Source organism: Drosophila kikkawai, chromosome 2R (genome assembly GCF_030179895.1).
Source record: "Drosophila kikkawai strain 14028-0561.14 chromosome 2R, DkikHiC1v2, whole genome shotgun sequence".
Taxonomy (NCBI): Eukaryota; Metazoa; Arthropoda; class Insecta; order Diptera; family Drosophilidae; genus Drosophila; species Drosophila kikkawai.
The window spans coordinates 4991007-5009601 of record NC_091729.1 but is presented as its reverse complement, the minus strand read 5'-3'; the positions used below and the strand labels follow the sequence as shown (position 1 = coordinate 5009601).

At 47.4% G+C, this 18595-nt stretch overlaps 1 protein-coding gene across 1 annotated transcript; it reads left to right on the top strand.

Moving 5' to 3' along the window:
- Positions 1–13420: 13420 nt before the first annotated feature.
- Positions 13421–13885, top strand: LOC138928078 (uncharacterized). The gene has a single exon (XM_070284361.1). It carries the CDS (start codon positions 13421–13423, stop codon positions 13883–13885), a length of 465 nt encoding a protein of 154 aa, XP_070140462.1.
- Positions 13886–18595: the final 4710 nt, after the last annotated feature.

The following is an 18595-nucleotide window of genomic DNA, read 5'->3' as shown; positions in this document are numbered from 1 at the left end:
AGATTTAAAATACAAATCATTCTAACAGATAACAAAACTATGGAGTTCGAATATAAGAATAAAAATAAGAAAATTTATTTAAATTTAAATGATCTCGAAAATGGAATGGAAGAAATTTTGAAGAATCATATCAAAAAAGGCAAAGTAGGAATATTCAGTGAATATAACGATCATCAATACAATAAATTTCAAAACAAAATTATACAAATTTTCGAAGGCAATAAAAATGTAAAATTTGTAAAATGCTCATTTCACGCAAAAGACATTGAAAACGAAGAAGACGTGTATAAGGAAATTGAACGATTCCATAAATTTGATACTGGTCATTCGGGTATAAATGAAAATTACCAAAGCTTAAAAAAAAATATTTACTTCCCAAAACTTCAACATTACATTCAAAAGTATATCAACAATTGTGACATCTGTAATCGGTGTAAATATGATAGGAACCCAGTAAAAGAAAAATTCAAATACACAGAAACACCAAACGATATAAAAAAAATTGTTCATATGGATATCTACACAAATTCTAAATGTAATTTTCTAACTTTTATCGACCGATTTTCAAAATTTGCTTCTGCCTTCTATCTTGAGGATCGTAATAATCAAACTATAATAGAAAAAATACGCTCGTACAAGTCCCAAAGAGGAAACTTTGAAAAATTAATAACCGACAATGAATTTAATAGTATAAACATAAAAGAATACTTAAGAAATGAGAATATAGAAGTCCATTTTGTGAAAACGAACAGTCACACTGGCAATGCAGACGTTGAACGATTTCATAATACTCTAACCGAAAAGATAAGAATCTTATACCTTGAGAACAAAGATCTATTAATAAAAGATAAAGTTAGCAAAGCTATAGAATATTATAATAAAAACTATCACTCAGCAATACAAAATACGCCAATGAATGTTGAATATGGAAATTGTGACAAAAAAGTTATATATAATAATATTCTAAAATATAAGGAACATTACATTACATTTTTAAATAAAAAAAGAGAAAATTTTGAAGAAACTAGAAATGAAGGATATATAAAAAACTATAAGTCCTTAAGACACAAAAATGAACCGAAATATAGAAAATTTAATTTAAATAATGTACACAGCTCCAACATTAAAAGAAAGAAGAAATATCAGACTCCAAATGTAACATAGTTTACCATAATTAAATCCCAAACACATATGTATACAAACGAATTGTAAAACCCAAGATAGTCCTAATTTAAGCGATGGGGAAGTTATGTAGCCGAAGCTCTATTTCTCTCTTCGCCTACATTTAACAGTGAGAGCTTTTCTTCTCGATCTAGATCTCAAAAGCTCTCTCAAGGGGACACAACCAAATCGAACGTGAGCGAAGCAACTACAAAGAGTTTAATAAACGGAGTTATACCAGCTAAAAACATTCAATTGTGTTCTAATTCAATTAAAATGTTAACCGAAATACGGTAACAAAACTCGCGCGCTTTTGATTCAAAGTCGAGTGCGTCTTTCCTTTTCTCTCTTTTCGAGTTTGTTTTATTTAAGTCTTTCGTATTTCAGTTCTTTTGTGTTTACTTCATACTTTTTGGTTTCTTTGATTCCATTCTTGTGGTTACTTCAGTTTCTTTTTGTTTTACATTTCTTTGTGTTTCTTACCGACTATTTTTATTTTATTATTTTTTATTCCATTCTTGTGGCTACTTCAGTTTCTTTTTGTTTTACATTTCTTTGTGTTTCTTACTGACTATTTTTATTTATTTGTTTTGTGCGCGCAGCGTCACACACTGACTTTGCTAAAGCATTTGATAAGGCCTGCCATAGTGCTTTGTTGGCTAAGCTCGAAAAAATTGGCTTCCATTCATCAATGCTGAATTGGATAAGATCATACTTAGATGGCCGTTGGTATAGAGTGGTGTGCAATAATCATTCTTCGAGTCCGTATATATCGACATCTGGCCTTCCTCAGGGGAGTGCCTTGGGCCCTTTTCTTTTTATTTTATATATAAACGACATTGGCCAATGCATTAAGAGCTCGGAATTTTTATTGTTTGCCGATGATCTGAAATTTTCAAGTCTGTAAGTTCTGTCCTGAATAGCAATATGCTTCAGGATGATTTGGCTAGAGTTGGAGATTGGTGCTCTCGGAATAAGCTGCCCTTAAACCTGTCCAAATGTTTTACTGTCACATACAGCAAAAGGCTCAACAATTCCCTTTTTCCCTACACGATCGATTCCTGCCTCCTTGCCTGCAAGACTGAAGCACTTGATTTGGGAGTTATGTTTGATGCCAAATTCCTATTCATTGACCATATAAACTATATAGTTCCGGAAGCGTATGCTATGTATGGGTTCATAAAGCGTAATGCGGCTCAATTCACTGACCCGTACACCAAGCTCAGCTTATTTTTTTCTTTTGTTAGGTCTAAGCTTGAATACGCGTCGTTTATTTGGAACCCGACTGGATCCGTTCATTCGCACCGCCTAGAACGTATTCAGAAGAAGTTTCTTTGATTTGCCCTTAATTCCCTGAATTTCCATGAACCAATTCCCTCCTATTCCGCTAAATGTCGTCTTGTGCACTTGTCATCTTTACACGATAGAAGAATCGTTACTAGTTTACTTGTCATTTTCGACATTATTTCGTGCAAAATCGATTGTCCTGCATTGCTTAGATGTATACATTTTTCTGTTCCTAGTAGGCACTTAAGAACGTTTGAGCCTTTTTTCTTGCGTATTTGTCGAACGAATTATGCTTTAAATGAGCCAAAATCCGCCAAATATGCGACTGGACCCTTGCCTACCAAGGGCTTTAATTAAGAAGGAATTTCTTCTTTATCTATCTATAACCAATGTCAGTAAGTTAAGTTTTTTAGTTAAGTAGCCAGTTAAGGTTGACCGTTGGCGAAATAAATAAATAAATAAATAAATATTGCGAAATCGGTGCCAACGGCCGCAGCGCCAAATTCAATGGTAACAAAAACTGTAATCTCCGATAAGCAACAAGCGATTCCGGCCATACAGACTGGCATGGATCGCTACATTCAAATTAAGGGTTAGCTCAGCCCACATAACACGGTTGGTAACAAACCTAAGATCAACCATGTCACCAAAAGCTACGACCCAACCAACTCCAACAGATTTTCCCCGCTAGCAGCTGATGAGAATGGCCAAGCAGTGGCGGAGCAGGAGACTCAAAAACAGACAAAACCCCCACCTATTTATATTAGGGAGAAAAGTTCAAACGCCCTGGTCAACAAAATTGTTGCGCTAGTCGGGGCCGAAAACTTTCATGTTGTTAAAGGGAACATTTGCGAAACCAAAGTGCAAACCAAATCAGAAGAACACTTCCGGGCTGTGTCTAAATACCTGGAAGAATCAAAAAAGAAATCTTACACCAACCAACTAAAAAGCAGCAAGGGACTGCAAGTAGTGCTGAAAGGAATTGAACCAGACGTCGCCCCCTCTGAGATACTAAAAGCCCTGAAAGGCAAGGGTTTCTTTGCCAAGAATGTTAGCAACATTATCAACAAATAAAAAAGCCGCAACCACTTTTCAAAGTCAAACTGGAGCCAGAGAGTAAAACCTTAAAGAAGAATGAAGTTCACCTGATCTACAAGGTGCAGTTCCTACTCATCGAAGAATCACCGTGGAAGAACCGCACAAACGCAACGGTCCTGTGCAATGCATAAATTGCCAGGAGTATGGACATACAAGGACATACTGCACCCTTCGGTCAGTCTGCGTAGTCTGTGGAGACTTCCACAATTCCGCACACTGCCCTGCGAACAAAGAACACGCCAATACGAAAAAATGTGGAAACTGTGGAGGAAACCATACAGCTAACGACAAAGGCTGTGTGGTCTACAAGGAGCTGAAGAGTCGCATGCGAAGAGCGACAGCTACACGCAAACAAAATACACAAAATGTGTATTATAATTCAAAAACTACTCCAGATGTATTTTATGCCAATGCAGCCAGATCCTCTTTGGGTCCGCTAAATGCCCCACGGGCATCTCCTACGCCAAAGCTCTTCGAACAGGTATGCACTCCCCTCGAACTCAGTTAACGCTCAGCAGGCCCCAGGGCAGCCACAAAAAAACTTGGAATCTATGATGGTGAAGTATGATTATTTATTAACCCTCGAGGGGCCACACATAGGCCAATATGGCCCATAGCTATCCGGGGAAACTCCTGGATGGACCTAGAGACTATTTATGCGGGTTTCGAGATCCTTGAATATCAAGGTGTTTTTCGCAAAGGCAAGGAGTTCACCTGGCTTTCTCCTGGAGGCATCTTCTAGCGATGCCAGAACTGGAGAGCCTAGGTATCTCATTCTTGCCCTCGTTAGGGCCGGACATTTGCAAATTAGATGCTCCAAGGTTTCGATTGCCTCGGATTCATCACATTTCCGGCATTTGGCGTTGTCCGTAATACCCAGCTTCACTGCATGTGCAGCAGACAGGCAGTGACCTGTAAGAATACCCACTAACATTCTGCAGTCCTTCCGCGGAAGATGCAGCACGTAGTGTGTGAGTTTCTCGTTGTGTTCTTTGCACATGATTTTTTGACTTAGTCGTGCTTAGGCTATCTAGTGACTCCCTGCTTGCCAGTACATTTTTGGAACTGACCGCTGATGATTGCATGGATCTTATCGCCGCTTGACTGTCTACGAACAAATTGACCGCCTCATGTGGACGGTTTATGCTCTGCGCAAACTCTGCTGCTTTCCTGATGGCGAATACTTCCGCCTGGAATATACTGCAGTAGCTTGGTAGCTTATACGACAGCCTCATTTCAGGGTCTGAACAGTATATACCCGCTCCAACTCCTCCTTCCATCTTGGAGCCGTCGGTGTATATATTGAGGTGTTGAGCAGAGTCCTGGCCTGACTTCCAGTCATTTGGTCCCATGAATACTGTTGTGTTTACATCCGGGCACGTTCTGGGTATCATGTAGTCAGATGTACTGCTCATGTGTCGACCAATTGAACTGTGCCCGAAACCTTGTAGCGACCAGTTTCCTGATGCAACCAGACGTTGTGCCGCCTTTCCTGCTGTCAGTTGCACTTGGATATCTAGGAGATATATGCCGATTATGGTTTCGAGTGCTTTTGTGGGGGTTGACCTCAGCGCCCCTGATATGCAGAGCAGTGCCTGCCGCTGGGTTCTCTCCATAAGCTTATTATACGTTTTCTTCTCCGTGGCTTGCCACCACACTAAGTCTCCATACAGCAGAGTAGGACGCACCACCGATATGTAGACCCAATGCATTAGAGCGGGTGAGAGGCCCCATGTGCTGCTAAGCATCTTCTTGGATGCGTATAGCCCTATGGTGGCCTTTTTTATCCTCTCTAATACATTTGCTCTCCACGTCAGCTTGCTGTCAAGTACAATGCCGAGGTATTTGACTTGTGTTTTCGGGGTCAGCCTGGTTTTGTTAATTTTCGGGGGGATCCATTGCGGCACCTTGTATCTCTTGGTGCAGAGAATAAGGTCCGTCTTATCCGCATTGATATCGAGTCCTACCTTCTCCGCCCACTCACATATCTCCCTGAGTGTTGTTTCCATGATCGAGCTGAGGGTCGATGGACAGACTCCCGTGTTAATTATGCTTATGTCATCCGCATAAGCTGTTATCTTCCTCTCGAATCTCTTGATTAGGTCGTCTACCACCAGATTCCATAGGAGGGGCGACAGAACCCCACCTTGCGGCGTGCCTCTGTGCGCTCCTCTCACCACGGAAGCGGTGCCCCAATCTGATTGTACCCGCCGGCAACTTAGAAGATTTTTTATCCACAAATTGATAGCGGGGGATGAGTTGGTCGCTTCTAGGCGATCCATTATTGCGTCCGTGCTAACGTTGTTGAATGCCCCGGATATATCCACGAACACTCCAAGTGCATACTCCTTATTGTTTAGGGCTCTCTCAATGGTGGCTACCAACGAATGCAGTGCCGTCTCCACTGATTTCCCCTTCGTGTCTCCCTACATCGTTCCTGATGTATAGGTCCAGTAGCTTTTCCAGAGTTTTAAGTAGGAATGAGGTGAGGCTTATCGGTCTGTAATCCTTGGGGCTCATGTGGCAGCACTTTCCTGCTTTGGGCAGGAAGACAATCCGAGAGGTCCTCCATTGGATAGGGATATAGCCAGTGCTTAAACAAGCTGTATATATTGCGTAAAGCCATGGGGTGATCACGTCCTTGGTCACCTGCAGCATGGCTGGGAATATTCCATCTGGTCCTGGTGCTTTTATCCTCGCAAAGGAGTCTATAGCCCAGTGGATTATACCAGAGGATATTAAACCTTTTGGGAGGTGCTCTACTCCAGTTGCTAGGTCCTGGTATTTGCATCGGGTACCTCAGTGCATCCTGGGAAATGCGCGTGCATTAGTGCTGTTAGGGCCTCTTCGCTGCCCTCAGTCCACTGTCCGTCTTCGCGTTTGAGCTGACTCTGTATGGTTGGCTGCTTCGATAGCAGCTTCCGGAGTCTAGCCGTTTCCGGGTCAGTCTCTATATTGGAGCAGAAGTTTCTCCATGAGTTTCTCTGCGCCTTGCGTATTTCCTTCTTGTAGTCTTTAAGTAGGACTTTGTATTCCTCATTGATGATGTCATCTTTCGCCGGCTTGGCGATTTTGAAGAATTCTTTAAGTTTGTTGCGTCGGAGTGAAAGGTCCTTATTCCACCAGGGTGGCATGGTCCTCTTTCTCGTGTCCGATATAGGGCATGATACGTGGTACGCATCCAGCAGTTCTTTGGAGAGGTTCTCTAGGGACTTTTCTATGTCTTCCGCGGATTCTACTATGCCCGGAGATATCGCGAGCCGTGTCACGATAGTCTCCTTGATCTTTCCCCAGTTAGTATTCCGGGGGTTCCTGAAGACTGATTGTTTTGGAGAGTGTTCGAATGCGTATTGGAACCGTATGTACTTATGATCTGAGATCTGGTCTCTCAAGGACTCTCCATTCTGATACCAAACTACCTTGTCCCCTTACAAGAGTAAGATCTAGCACGTTTGAGGAGGTGGGACCTACAAAGGTGTGTTCCTCCCCCACGTTTTCTGTACTCAGGTTGGTTGAGAGTATAAAGTCTAAGAGGGACTCACCTCTGTCGTTTATGTCGGGGCTACCCCATACGCAGTGGTGCGCGTTGGTGTCTGCACCCATGAGCAGTTTCTGGTCCTTCGGGCTGGCTTCTACCAAGCTCATGAGTTCTTCTGGTAGGGCCGTCCTGTCGTGTGCCATGTAGCAGGAAGCTACCAAAAGGCGCTTTTTCCCGCTCTCTAGCATCACCACGGTCAGGTCATCAGAGCTGTAGTGAGACATAAGGTTAGCGTGTAGACCCTTCCGTACAAGTACGGCGGTTTTATTCCTGCTTACCATTGGTGGATGGAGCAAATTGTTATTTGCGGACTTCAGTCCGGCGATGGCATTGCCTGAGGCGATCCATGGCTCCTGGACCAAAGCTATGTCGGCGGATCCTTGCTCCATGGCTATGAGGAGTTCCGCCGACGCGACCTTGCTCTTATGGAGGTTGAGCTGTAGCACACTTAGTGTCATGGGTACTGGCCTCACCTCCATACGACGGGTTGACTACTACGGTCAGGTCACCGTCCTCTCCTTCGTCGGACTCATCCAGCGTCATTTTCCGGTCGGCATCCACTATCCAGACCTAGGTCCTTCTCCACCACATCAGGGTGTGAGCAACCTTATCCCAGTGGTGGCGCTTTTTGAGGCGCAGGTATACGCTACACATGCCCCACGTCATCTTCCCGTATCTGGGATAAAGGATGTCCTCTGCCTCCTTGTTTATCTGGAGGACTGCACTTTGCCCCCCCTCTTTGGGTGATGGGGCCGCAACGTGCAGAACCTTCCAGTCCGCGGTTGGGATATCCGGGTTCTGACGCTGCAGCAGCTTCAGCGCCCGGTCCGCTTGGATTGCGATGGGGAAGAGTACCTTCGCTTTTGGAGTGGATGGGATTAGCTCCCGGTCCACCACCTCTATCTTGGCTCCCTCCCACAGCGACTCCAACTGGAAGACCACTTGCGTCAGCCACTTTCTCGTCGGGTCATCCATGCACTTTAGGATTTTGACCCCATTTAGCCACCCAGCGCCATCGAAGGTGGGCATGGGAACTTCGGGATCATCCTCCATCCGTGCGCACAATGACTCAACGAGCCGCGCATGCACCATCTTCCACTGCGCCTCGGTCATTTTGCCGGCTTCATCCCTTCTGTCAATGAGGGCCACGATCAGGTGTCGTTTGGTCACCTCACTGACTTTTACGGTTTTTTTGGGCTTTTTCGCCATTTGAGGAGGGCCTGCCTCCTTAGGCCCGCGTTGCCGCTTGCTCCCCGGTGCGTCCATAGAGGCGCTTTCGGTTGAGCGTTGCCTTTTGTTGGCAAGCGTCTCCTCCACCTTGTTGGCGAATCCGCGAGTCGAACTCATGTGCGGAGTTTGTAAAGTAAAGCCTCCCCTCAGCGATTTTCTCCTCAGCCCAGGTAAGCTTTGCCTTCTCCTCTGGGGAGATCCTGGATGCGGAGGGCAGCCTTGTACATCGCCTTGGCCTTCATTCCCTCGCTTGACCGCTTTGGCCCGTCCCTGCGCTGGGAGCTGGTGCCTGGTTTCGGTGAGTGGAGAAGCTGCACGCTCTCAAGGTCTGTATCGACTATGGCACGTGAGCGGCTCAACTTCCCCTGCGAAGTTTTTTCGGCAGTAGCGTTGCAACTGACATGACCTGCTCCCGTCACATCAGAGGTGTAACCGCTGGCGACACGCAGAGAGGATTGCTCCCCCCCGTGCCCGCCGGTGGTAGCGGTCCCAGTCCATCCCAGTCCTGGTTTCTTTCTTTAAACCCTCCAGAATGGTTTCTTTTTCAGGGGTACCACCCACTTGCGTTTTATGCCTTCCGCCAGGCACCTCCACCCATGGCTAACGGCTCAATTCCTTAGGCTTTTTAGGGCAGACACTGTATTATCGCGGACGGGGCAAGCAGCAATGCATTACCCCTGTCCGGGCTAATACAGTGCCCATTGCCCAGCCGGCACCCTCGGGGAGGGTTCAGATGGAGGATTTTTGCAAAAAAAAGGTGAAAAAATTGACACCTGGCAGGTAGCGATTTACCTGTACAAGCCCAAACCAAAGTGCCGTTTTTTAGGTTCTTTAATAGTTTATGAATGTATCTATCATTTAAAGAAAAAACCATAACCATTGCTTTTATGGTTTTTGTGTTATATTACCTGAAAGTCGACCAATTTACCCTTTTTCTTGGTATGATGAAAAAAACGAAAGAAAATTCAACTTTGAATTCTGACGAGAAGATCGCTGAGGGGAGGCCTCACTTCGCCAAACTCCCCCACATGAGATCGACTGGCGGATTCGCCAACAATTTGGAGAAGACGCTTGCCAACCAAACGCAACGCTCAGCCGAAAGCGCCTCTATGGACGCACCGGGGAGATAGCGTCAACGCGGCTCTAAGGAGGCAGGCCCTCCCAAATGGCGAATAAGCTAAAAAAAAAAACGCAAAAGTCGGTGAGGTGACCAAACGACGATGCTGGAAGATGCTACATTTGCGGCTCGTTGAGTCATTGTACGCACGGATGGAGAAAGATACCGAAACTCCCATGCCCACCTTCGATAGCGCTGGGTGGCTAAATGGGGTCAAAATCGCTGCGCTGTTGGAGGGAGCCAAGCTAGAGGTGGTGAACCCGAAGCTACTCCCATCCACTCCAAAAGCGAAGGTACTCTTCCCCGTCGCAATCCAAGCGGACCGGGAGCTAAAGCTCCCGCGGACTAGAAGGTTCTGCACGTTGCGACCCCATAACCCAAGGGGGGTGTCCTCCAGATAAACAAGGAGGTAGAGGACATCCTCTATCCGAGATACGGGAAGATGGCGTGGGGCGTGGCCGCAAAATGCGCCATTCAGGGGATAATGCTGTTCACACCATGAAGGCAGGCGTGGTGGAGAAGGACCTAGGTCTGGAAACCATCGTGGATGCCGCCCAGGGAATGACGCTGGATGAGCCCGACGAAGGAGAGGACGGTGACCTGACCGTAGTAGTCAACCAGTCGTATGGAGGTGCCCCAGTACCCATGACATTTACAGTGCTGCAGCTCAACCTCCATAAGAGCAAGGTCGCGTCGGCGGAACTCCTCATAGCCATGGAGCAAGGATCCGCCGACATAGCTTTGGTCCAGGAGCCATGGATCGCCTCAGGCAATACCATCGCCGGACTGAAGTCCGCAAATTACAATTTGCTCCCTCCACCAACGGTAAGCAGGAATAGAACCGCCGTACTTGTACGGAAGGGTCTACACGTTAACCTTATGTCTCATTACAGCTAACCGTGGTGATGCTAGAGAGCGGAAAAAAACGCCTTTTGGTAGCTTCCTGCTACATGACACACGAAAGGACGGCCCCACCAGAAGAACTTATGAGCCTGGTAGAAGCCAGCCCAAAAGACCAGCAACTGCTCGTGGGTGCAGACGCCAACGCGCACCACTGCGTATGGGGAAACCCCGACATAAACGACAGAGGTGAGTCACTCTTAGACTTTATACTCTTAGCCAACACACCTTTGTAGGTCCCACCTCCTCAAACGTGTAAGGGGACAAGGTACTTTGGTATCAGAAGGGAGAGTCCCTGAGAGACCATCCTTCTCAAATCATAAGTACATACGACTCTAATACGCATTCGAACACTCTCCAAAACAATCAGTCTTCAGGAACCCCCAGAATACTAACTGGGGAAAGTTCGAGGAGACTATCGCTACACGGCTCGCGATCTCTTCGGGCATGGTAGAATGGTAGAAAACATAGAAAAGTCCCTAGAGACCCTCTCCCTATATCGGACACGAGGAAGAGGACCATGCCACCCTGGTAGAAAAAGGACCTTTCACTCCGAGGCAACAAACTCAAAGAGTTCTTTAAAATCGCCACACAGGCGCAACATGATATCATCAATGAGGAAAACAAAGTCCTACTTAGGGACTACAAGAAGGAAATACGCAAGGCGCAGAGAAACTCATGGAGAAACTTCTGTTCCAATATAGAGACTTCCCCGAAAACGGCTAGACTTCGGTCTCTGCTATCGAAGCAGCCAACCATACAGAGTCAGCTCAAACCCGACGACGGACAGTGAACTGAGATCAGCGAAGAGGCCCAAACAGTACTAATGCATTTCCTAGTATGCACTGAGGTACCCGATGCGAAAAAGCACCAGGACCTAGCCATTGGAGAAGAGCATCTCCCAAAAGATCTAATATCCTCTAGTAGAATCAACTGGGCTGTAGACTCCTTTGCGAGGATAAAAGCACCAGGACTAGATGGAAAATTCCCAGCCATTCTGCAGGTGACTAAGGAAGTGATCACCTCATGGCTCTACGCAATGTTTGAGCACGAGCTATATTCCTATCCAATGGAGGACCTCTCGGATTGTCTTCCTGCCCAAAGTTGGAAAGTGCAGCCACGTTAACCCCAAGGATTACAGACCGATAAGCCTCACCCCATTCCTACTTAAAACGCTGGAAAAGCTGCTGGACCTATACATCAGGAACGATGTAGGCAGACTACTGTCGACCAACCAGCACGCCTACACGAAGGGGAAAATCAGCGGGGACGGCACTACATTCGTTGGTAGCCACCATTGAGAGAGCCCTAAACAATAAGGAATATGCACTTGGAGTGTTCGTGGACATATCCGGGGCATTCAACAATTTTAGCACGGACGCAATAATGGATCGCCTAGAAGCGACCAACGCGTCCCCCGCTTTAAACTTGTGGATAAGAAATCTTCTAAGTTGCCGGCGGATACAATCAGATTGGGGCACCGCTTCTATGGTGAGAGGAGCGCACAGAGGCACACCGCAAGGTTCTGTCGCTCCTCCTAAGGAATCTGGTGGTATACGACCTAATCAAGAGATTCGAGAGGAAAGCACTAAAGTTAACAGCTTATGCGGATGACATCAGCATAATTATCACGGGAGTCTGTCCATCGACCATCAGCTCGATTATGGAAACAACGCTCAGGGAGAAATGTTAGTGGGCGGAGAAGGTAGGACTTAATATCAACGCGGATAAGACGGACCTTATTCGCGAGATACAAGGTGCCGCAATGGATCCCCCCAAAATTTACAAAACCAGGCTGACCCCTGGACCATGCTCAATACCTCCAAGATGGATGAAGGAGTTGGAGCTGGCATATACTGTTCAGACCCTGAAATGAGGCTGTCGTATAAGCTACTAAGCCACTGCAGTATATTCCAGGCGGAAGTATTCGCCATCAGGAAAGCAGCAGAGCTTGCGCAGAGCATAATCCGCCCACATGAAGCGGTCAATTTGTTCGGCGATAAGATCCATGCAATCATCTGCGGTCAGTTCCAAAAATGTACTGGAAATCAGAAAGTCATTAGACAGCCTGAGAACTACGGGTTCCTAGCCACCAAGGCATAGACGGTAACGAGACCGCAAGGGAAGGCGTCGAACTGGCGAAAAAGCAGAAAACTTTCTTGTCTCCATAAGAACGCTCCAAAACGATCTGGAGAGACGGGCTGACGCAAGCGCAAAAAGCAGGTGGAGGAGTAATTCCGCAACCTGCAGAATATCAAAAATCATGTGCAAAGAGCACAAAGAGAAACTCACTCACTTCGTGCTATAGTACCACATAACACAAAAACATACATAATTTTGAAACTTTGAACTTCTATATACCTTCATGAATATTTTCCATACTGTGAGGAGTCGTATGACTCAACGACAACAACGGCAGCCAGCAGCAACAACAAAGGCAGCTAACGCCAACAACTACGGCAGCCAGCAGCAACAACAACGGCAGCTAACGCCAACAACAACGGCAGCCGGCAGCAATAACAACAGCAGCCAGCGGCAATAACAACATCAGCCAACGGCAACAACAATAGCAGCTAGCAGCAAAACAAAACCGAAACAAATCGGCGTCGGCAAAGAACCGGAACAAAAACAAAACCCTCGCGAATAATTTTGTAAAATTGGTATATCTTTTGAATATTTCCTTAATATGTAAGCTTAAGCACTAATTGTAAGATTTCTGGTACTATTTCTAAATAATAATTATCCTAGCTTAAGCCTAAGCGATAGTCTTTGTTTATCTTTCACCCACCGTTCTCGCATCACCAGCCGCCACACACACACACACACCAGCGCAGGATCCGGGAACGATTTGGCCCCGTAAGGTGTTTCAGGTGCCTCGAACCTGGGCATATTGCGATCCACTGCAAGGGCCCTGTGGACAGAAGCGGATGCTGCATAAACTGTGGCGGGCCGGGACACAAGGCTGCTTCGTGCAGCAAGGAGCCGTCATGCTTCATGTGCTCTGCGGCTGGAAGAAAGGAGACGAGGCACAAGGCAGGAGGCAGGGGATGTCCAGCCTCAAATAGTGGGAACACGAATCCTAAGCCTGCATGAAGTTGATTCAACTCAATCTGAATCACTGCAGGGCTGCGCAGGATCTCCTGTCGCAGACGGTACGGGAGCTTGGCTCGGAGGTCGCAGTCCTGAGCGAACCCTACAGAGTTGGTAGCAGCCGCGACTGGGCCACTGACCGCTCTGGCAAGGCGGTCCTGTGGCTCTGCGGAGCGGATGCGCCGGAGCTGCGCGACACCAAAGCAGCGGAAGGATTCGTCCGAGCGAACATTGGCGGCATTTGGCTGTACAGCTGCTACTTGGCACCCAGTCTCTCACTGGAGGCGTTCGGCAGGATTCTGGACGAGCTGAGCAGCGATCTGCGTGGACGGAGCAACGTTGTGGTTGGCGGCGACTTCAACGCCTGGGCCATGGAGTGGGGGTCCTCCCCGACCAACGCCAGAGTCCGAGCGGAGCTGGAGACTTTCGCCTCCCTGGACGTAGTCCTTCTGAATGAAGGCTAAAGGCAGTCCTTTAGCATGGCAGGGGTGGGCTCGGTAATTGACCTCACCTTCGCCAGTAGTGCGCTTTGGAGCCCGCTGGAGGATCAGCGATGCCTACCGCTCACCGCACAAGAGGGCCCCTACTCCCAGATAGGAAGGCGTTCAGGCAAGACACCTTCAGGCCGCGGGCATTTGCAAGCGCCCTTGAAGGCTTCACGGCATGTGAGGACGTTGGAGCCGACGAAATGGCCAACAAACTAGCGGCTGCGGTTGATGGCGCGTGCAACCAAAGCATGCTACTGAGGAAGCCGTTTAGGAAGCATCACTCCCCGGAGTTCTGGTGGAGCGAGGAGATCGCTGACCTTCGCCGCAAATGCCTCCGAAGCAGAAGGCTGCTGCAGCGAGCTAGAGGCACCTCGCGCCTTCCTGTGTGCAACGACCGATACAAGGTGGCAAGGAAGGAGCTGAAGACTGCCATCAGGAACAGTAAACGCGAGTGCTTCCTCAAGCTGTGCGACGCCGCCGATGAGGATCCTTGGGGAGGAGCCTACAAAATGGTGGTGAAAAGGCTCAATGCGGGCGGCAGTGCCCCAACTCACCCGGCGACTCTGGAGAGCATAGTCGGCACGTTGTTTCCTAACGGACGGCAGGTCGCGATCTGCCCCAGTACCGAGTTGGGCATCCGCTGGGTTTCGGAAGCTGAGGTTCTACAGGCCGGCAGGAGCCTCAAGCTTAAGAAGGCGCCGGGGCCGGACGCCATTCCGAGCAGAACAACCAAGCTTTCTCTATCGCTGCTGTCGTCCGAGGTGGCCTGCTTGTTCAACAAGTGCCTCCTGGAGGGGACGTTCCCCGACAGATGGAAAAGGCAGCGGCTTTTGCTGCTGCCCAAGCCAGGCAAGCCACCAGGTGAGGCATCGTCTTATAGGCCAATCTGTCTGCTGGACACGATTGGCAAGGTCTTCGAGAGAGTGATCTCAACTCGGTTGGGCGAAGCCATCGAAGCCGCTGGTGGTCTCTCCCCTGAACAATACGGATTCACGAAGGGACGGTCTACGCTGGACGCCATTGAGAGGGTCGTCAAGATCGCGGAGGATGCCATTGCAGAAACCAGATGGAAAGGTGGATCCAAATCCTATTGCCCCGTCACCCTCGACATCAGGAATGCCTTCAATTCTGCAGACTGGAGCCGAACGCTAGAGTCCCTGAGGAAATTCAACATTCCGGGGTACCTACTGAATGTAGCGCTCAGCTACTTCAGCAACAGAGTTCTCACGTTGGACACGAGCAGAGAGTATAATATCTCAGCCGGAGTCCCTCAAGGCTCCGTCCTGGGACCTCTTCTCTGCAACGCCATGTATGACGGCGTACTGAGGCTTCCGATGCCTGCCTGCACCAGCCTGGTTGGCTTTGCGGACGACGTCGCTATCGTCGTGGCAGCGAAGGAGATAGCTTCCGTGGAGGCGCGAGCGGACACGGCCATCCAAGCCGTAGAGGCGTGGCTGGCTCTCGCGGGGCTAGAGTTGGCGGCTCACAAGACGGAAGCTGTCCTCATCTCGAGCCGGAAAGCAGTGGAGACGGCCAGCGTTCTTGTTGGAGGGACGAGGATCCGGTCGCAGCGGGCGATAAAATACCTGGGCGTCCTCATCGACACTCGACTATCCTTTAAGGAGCACCTGGGGTACGTCCACAAAAAGGCAAGCGGGACGGTAGGAGCGCTCTCCAGAATGCTGCCGAACACGAGAGGGCCGAAGCAATGTTCGAGGAAACTGCTATCGTCAGTTGTGACCGCGCAGATCTTGTACGCGGCATTAGTATGGGACTTCTCTTCGAAGGGCTGTTGGACGCACAGGCTGATCCCAGACCTAGCGCTATGGGTAGAGAGGGCGCATGGGCAGGTGAGCTTTCACCTTAGCCAGGTGCTTAGCGGCCACGGATGCTTCCGCCAGTACTTGAAGCACTTTGGCCATGAGACGGAAGACTGGTGCCTGGAGTGCGGCTCTGGCATAGTGGAGGACGCGCACCACGTTCTCTTCGAGTGCCGCAGGTTCGTCCTCGGGAGACATGAACTGGAGGAAGCAGCGGGATCATCGATTACACCGAGTACCGCACGGCGTGAGCTCTTATTCCCTCGCACCTTTCTTCGTCTTGTTGTTGGAGCATTATTGTTATTATTATTAATACTATTATATTAGGGAATAAATAAATATTTTGAATACAAAAAAAAAACACCAGCGCAGCGATGGCAAACTTACCACGAAAAAGTGGTCACATGACCCAATGCCGCTTAAGTGCGAGCGAGAGGGAACATACGATCGAGCAAAGAACAACCCCGAAAATAGGCACGCGCCAAAGGAAAGAGCGAGAGCCTAGGAGTACCGAAACTTCTAAAAGCGAAAAAGGAAGTTGCAAAACGTACAAAGGCACGTGCCATTTTTTTTACTCTGGCGGGCGTGACAAAGTTGAATAGACTTGCGAACGGAAGAATATTTAACTTCGAGACCGAGTTTTGCGAATTTAAAACGTGCGAAAAGTTGTGAACAAAACCCAAGGCGAATCGAGTGATCTAACCCGAGACCGACAGGCGGTTTTCGACGAGGAAGTGCCAAGTGACCAAGGAAACCACCAGGAAGGACTCGCTGCAGCCCACCAGTGGCCAAAGCGAAACCCAGCCTTCGACGCGCGAATTTTCAGCCACAAAATTTCAGCGCCAATTTTCAGCCACCGGCTGCCAACCTTGGAGGAGATCAACCAGGCGATCTCGAGGAGTGTGTCCCGGCCCAGGACCAGCTGCGGAGCACCAGGAAATCACGCGTGTGTGTGTGCGTGAGAGCGAGACGGGTGAGTGTTTAGAGTAAACCGTATTTTGGCCAGCGAGAATCACGTGCGATGAGAAATTTCTCGACGGCAAAGCCCGTGAAGAGAAAAAACACACACAGGCAAATATGCAGAACAGAGAGAAAGAGAGAGCGAGAGAGAGCTACCCTCTGGGTAGCCAATTCGGGTCGCGAGAGTCTCAAAAGCACGAGGTAGGGAAAAGCTAACGAAAACTCCCCACAGCGCAGCCATTTTGTTTTCGCACTTCACTCTCATCGTCGTCTCTCTCACACCAGCAAGCGTCAAGGAGTACAGTCAACGGGATCACATCGTTTTTCTCTCTTCTCATACAACCGTCGTCGAGTCTCTAAAACATCGTCGTGAAAATTTAGAAGTTTAAGGGGGGGGGTAAGGTATTTAATTTTTTTTTTCGAAAATTTTTTTTTATTTTTTATTTTTTAAGTTCAACATCTTAAGAATATTGTGTCCAATTTTTACATCGATCAGAGTAAAATTGACGAAGTTATGCGGAGTTGAACGAAGGTCGGTTGGTGTTCAAAGTTTAAAGCGCTCTCCTGAAAAATTCAATTTTTCAAATCGGTGTACACGATTACAGAAAAACTACTGGACCGATCGATTTGAAATCGATTCTTTAACTAATTCCTCAGGTATTCACGTCGGCCTTTTTGTTATTTTTAATTTTTATATATTTTTAAATTAAGAAATAACGTTTTTTTTTAGTCAAAAATCGGGTTTTTGACTTTCAAATTTCCTAAAAAATCACAAAAAAACTAAAAAAAAAAAAGCTTCCTGAATACCTCGGGACACTTATCCTTTAACAAATGAGGTATAATTTTTTTAGATCGGATGATCCTGTGGACTGTTAGGATGTACACCGCAAAACAACTTTTTTTGGAGGCGACTCGGGAGATTCCCTATAACTTCTCTACCTCTAAATATTTTTCAATTCAAAATTTATCAAAAATTATTCAAATGTTGTGTTATCATATGGTATTTAATTCATTAAGCTAACTTTAGCCGTTCCGCCACAATAATTTTTTGAAAAGTGGCCTTTTTGGCACCGAATTAACCTTACCCCAATCCCCCCCCCCCCCCCCTTAAATCACCGTCGAACCAAATCAAATCACCGTTGAACAAAGTTAAAATCGCCGTTGAACAATATTTAATCACCGTCGTGGAAAATTTAAACTACATCGTCGTCAAATTCGTGAATTAAAACGCCGTTTGACATCGAATTTTGTGGTCACCCTAGTTGCACGAGGGCAGTTTAAAAACTTTCTGTGGCAAATAAAATTTGATTCTGAACATTTTTGGTGGCAAATAAAAGGAAATTTTCGCTAAAGATTTTTATCAATTCGACCCTCGTTTGACCCATGATAGAATTATACAAGGTAGTCCCGTCGAAAAAAAAATAAGCCCTAGTTCGGCTTATCAAAGTGTGTGTGAGACGTATAGCCTGAAAGTTTGAATGAAATAACTCAATGAATAAGCACGAGCTGTCAAAATAAGCCCTAAAACCTGAACGATTTGGACCCGACGGGACTACCTTGTATAATTCTATCATGGTTTGACCCGTTTAAAAATTTTCTCGTCTTATCGGAGATTTCCCCTTGTTCGCCAATTAACTATTATTTCACAGCAATATGGGCGCGCGTTGGATTTCGTATCTCCGGAAGCGAGAATTGGAGGCGATTCTGAAGGTGTTTTCTTTGGAAGCAACCGGAACAGTTGAGGAAATGAGGAGCCGGCTGGCAGCTTTTAATAATTGGGATGATCACGTACTGAAGATAGCCGAGCGACTGCAGGAATGCGAGGCGGAAATCACAGCCGCGTTAACGGAGAGAAAACAACGCACACCGAGTCTGAGCCCGCACCCTCCGGGTCCTACGCAGCTTC

Excerpts from the sequence above, each read along its gene's own strand:
- LOC138928078 (XM_070284361.1), top strand. The coding sequence starts at position 13,421 with ATGAAGTTGATTCAACTCAATCTGAATCACTGCAGGGCTGCGCAGGAT.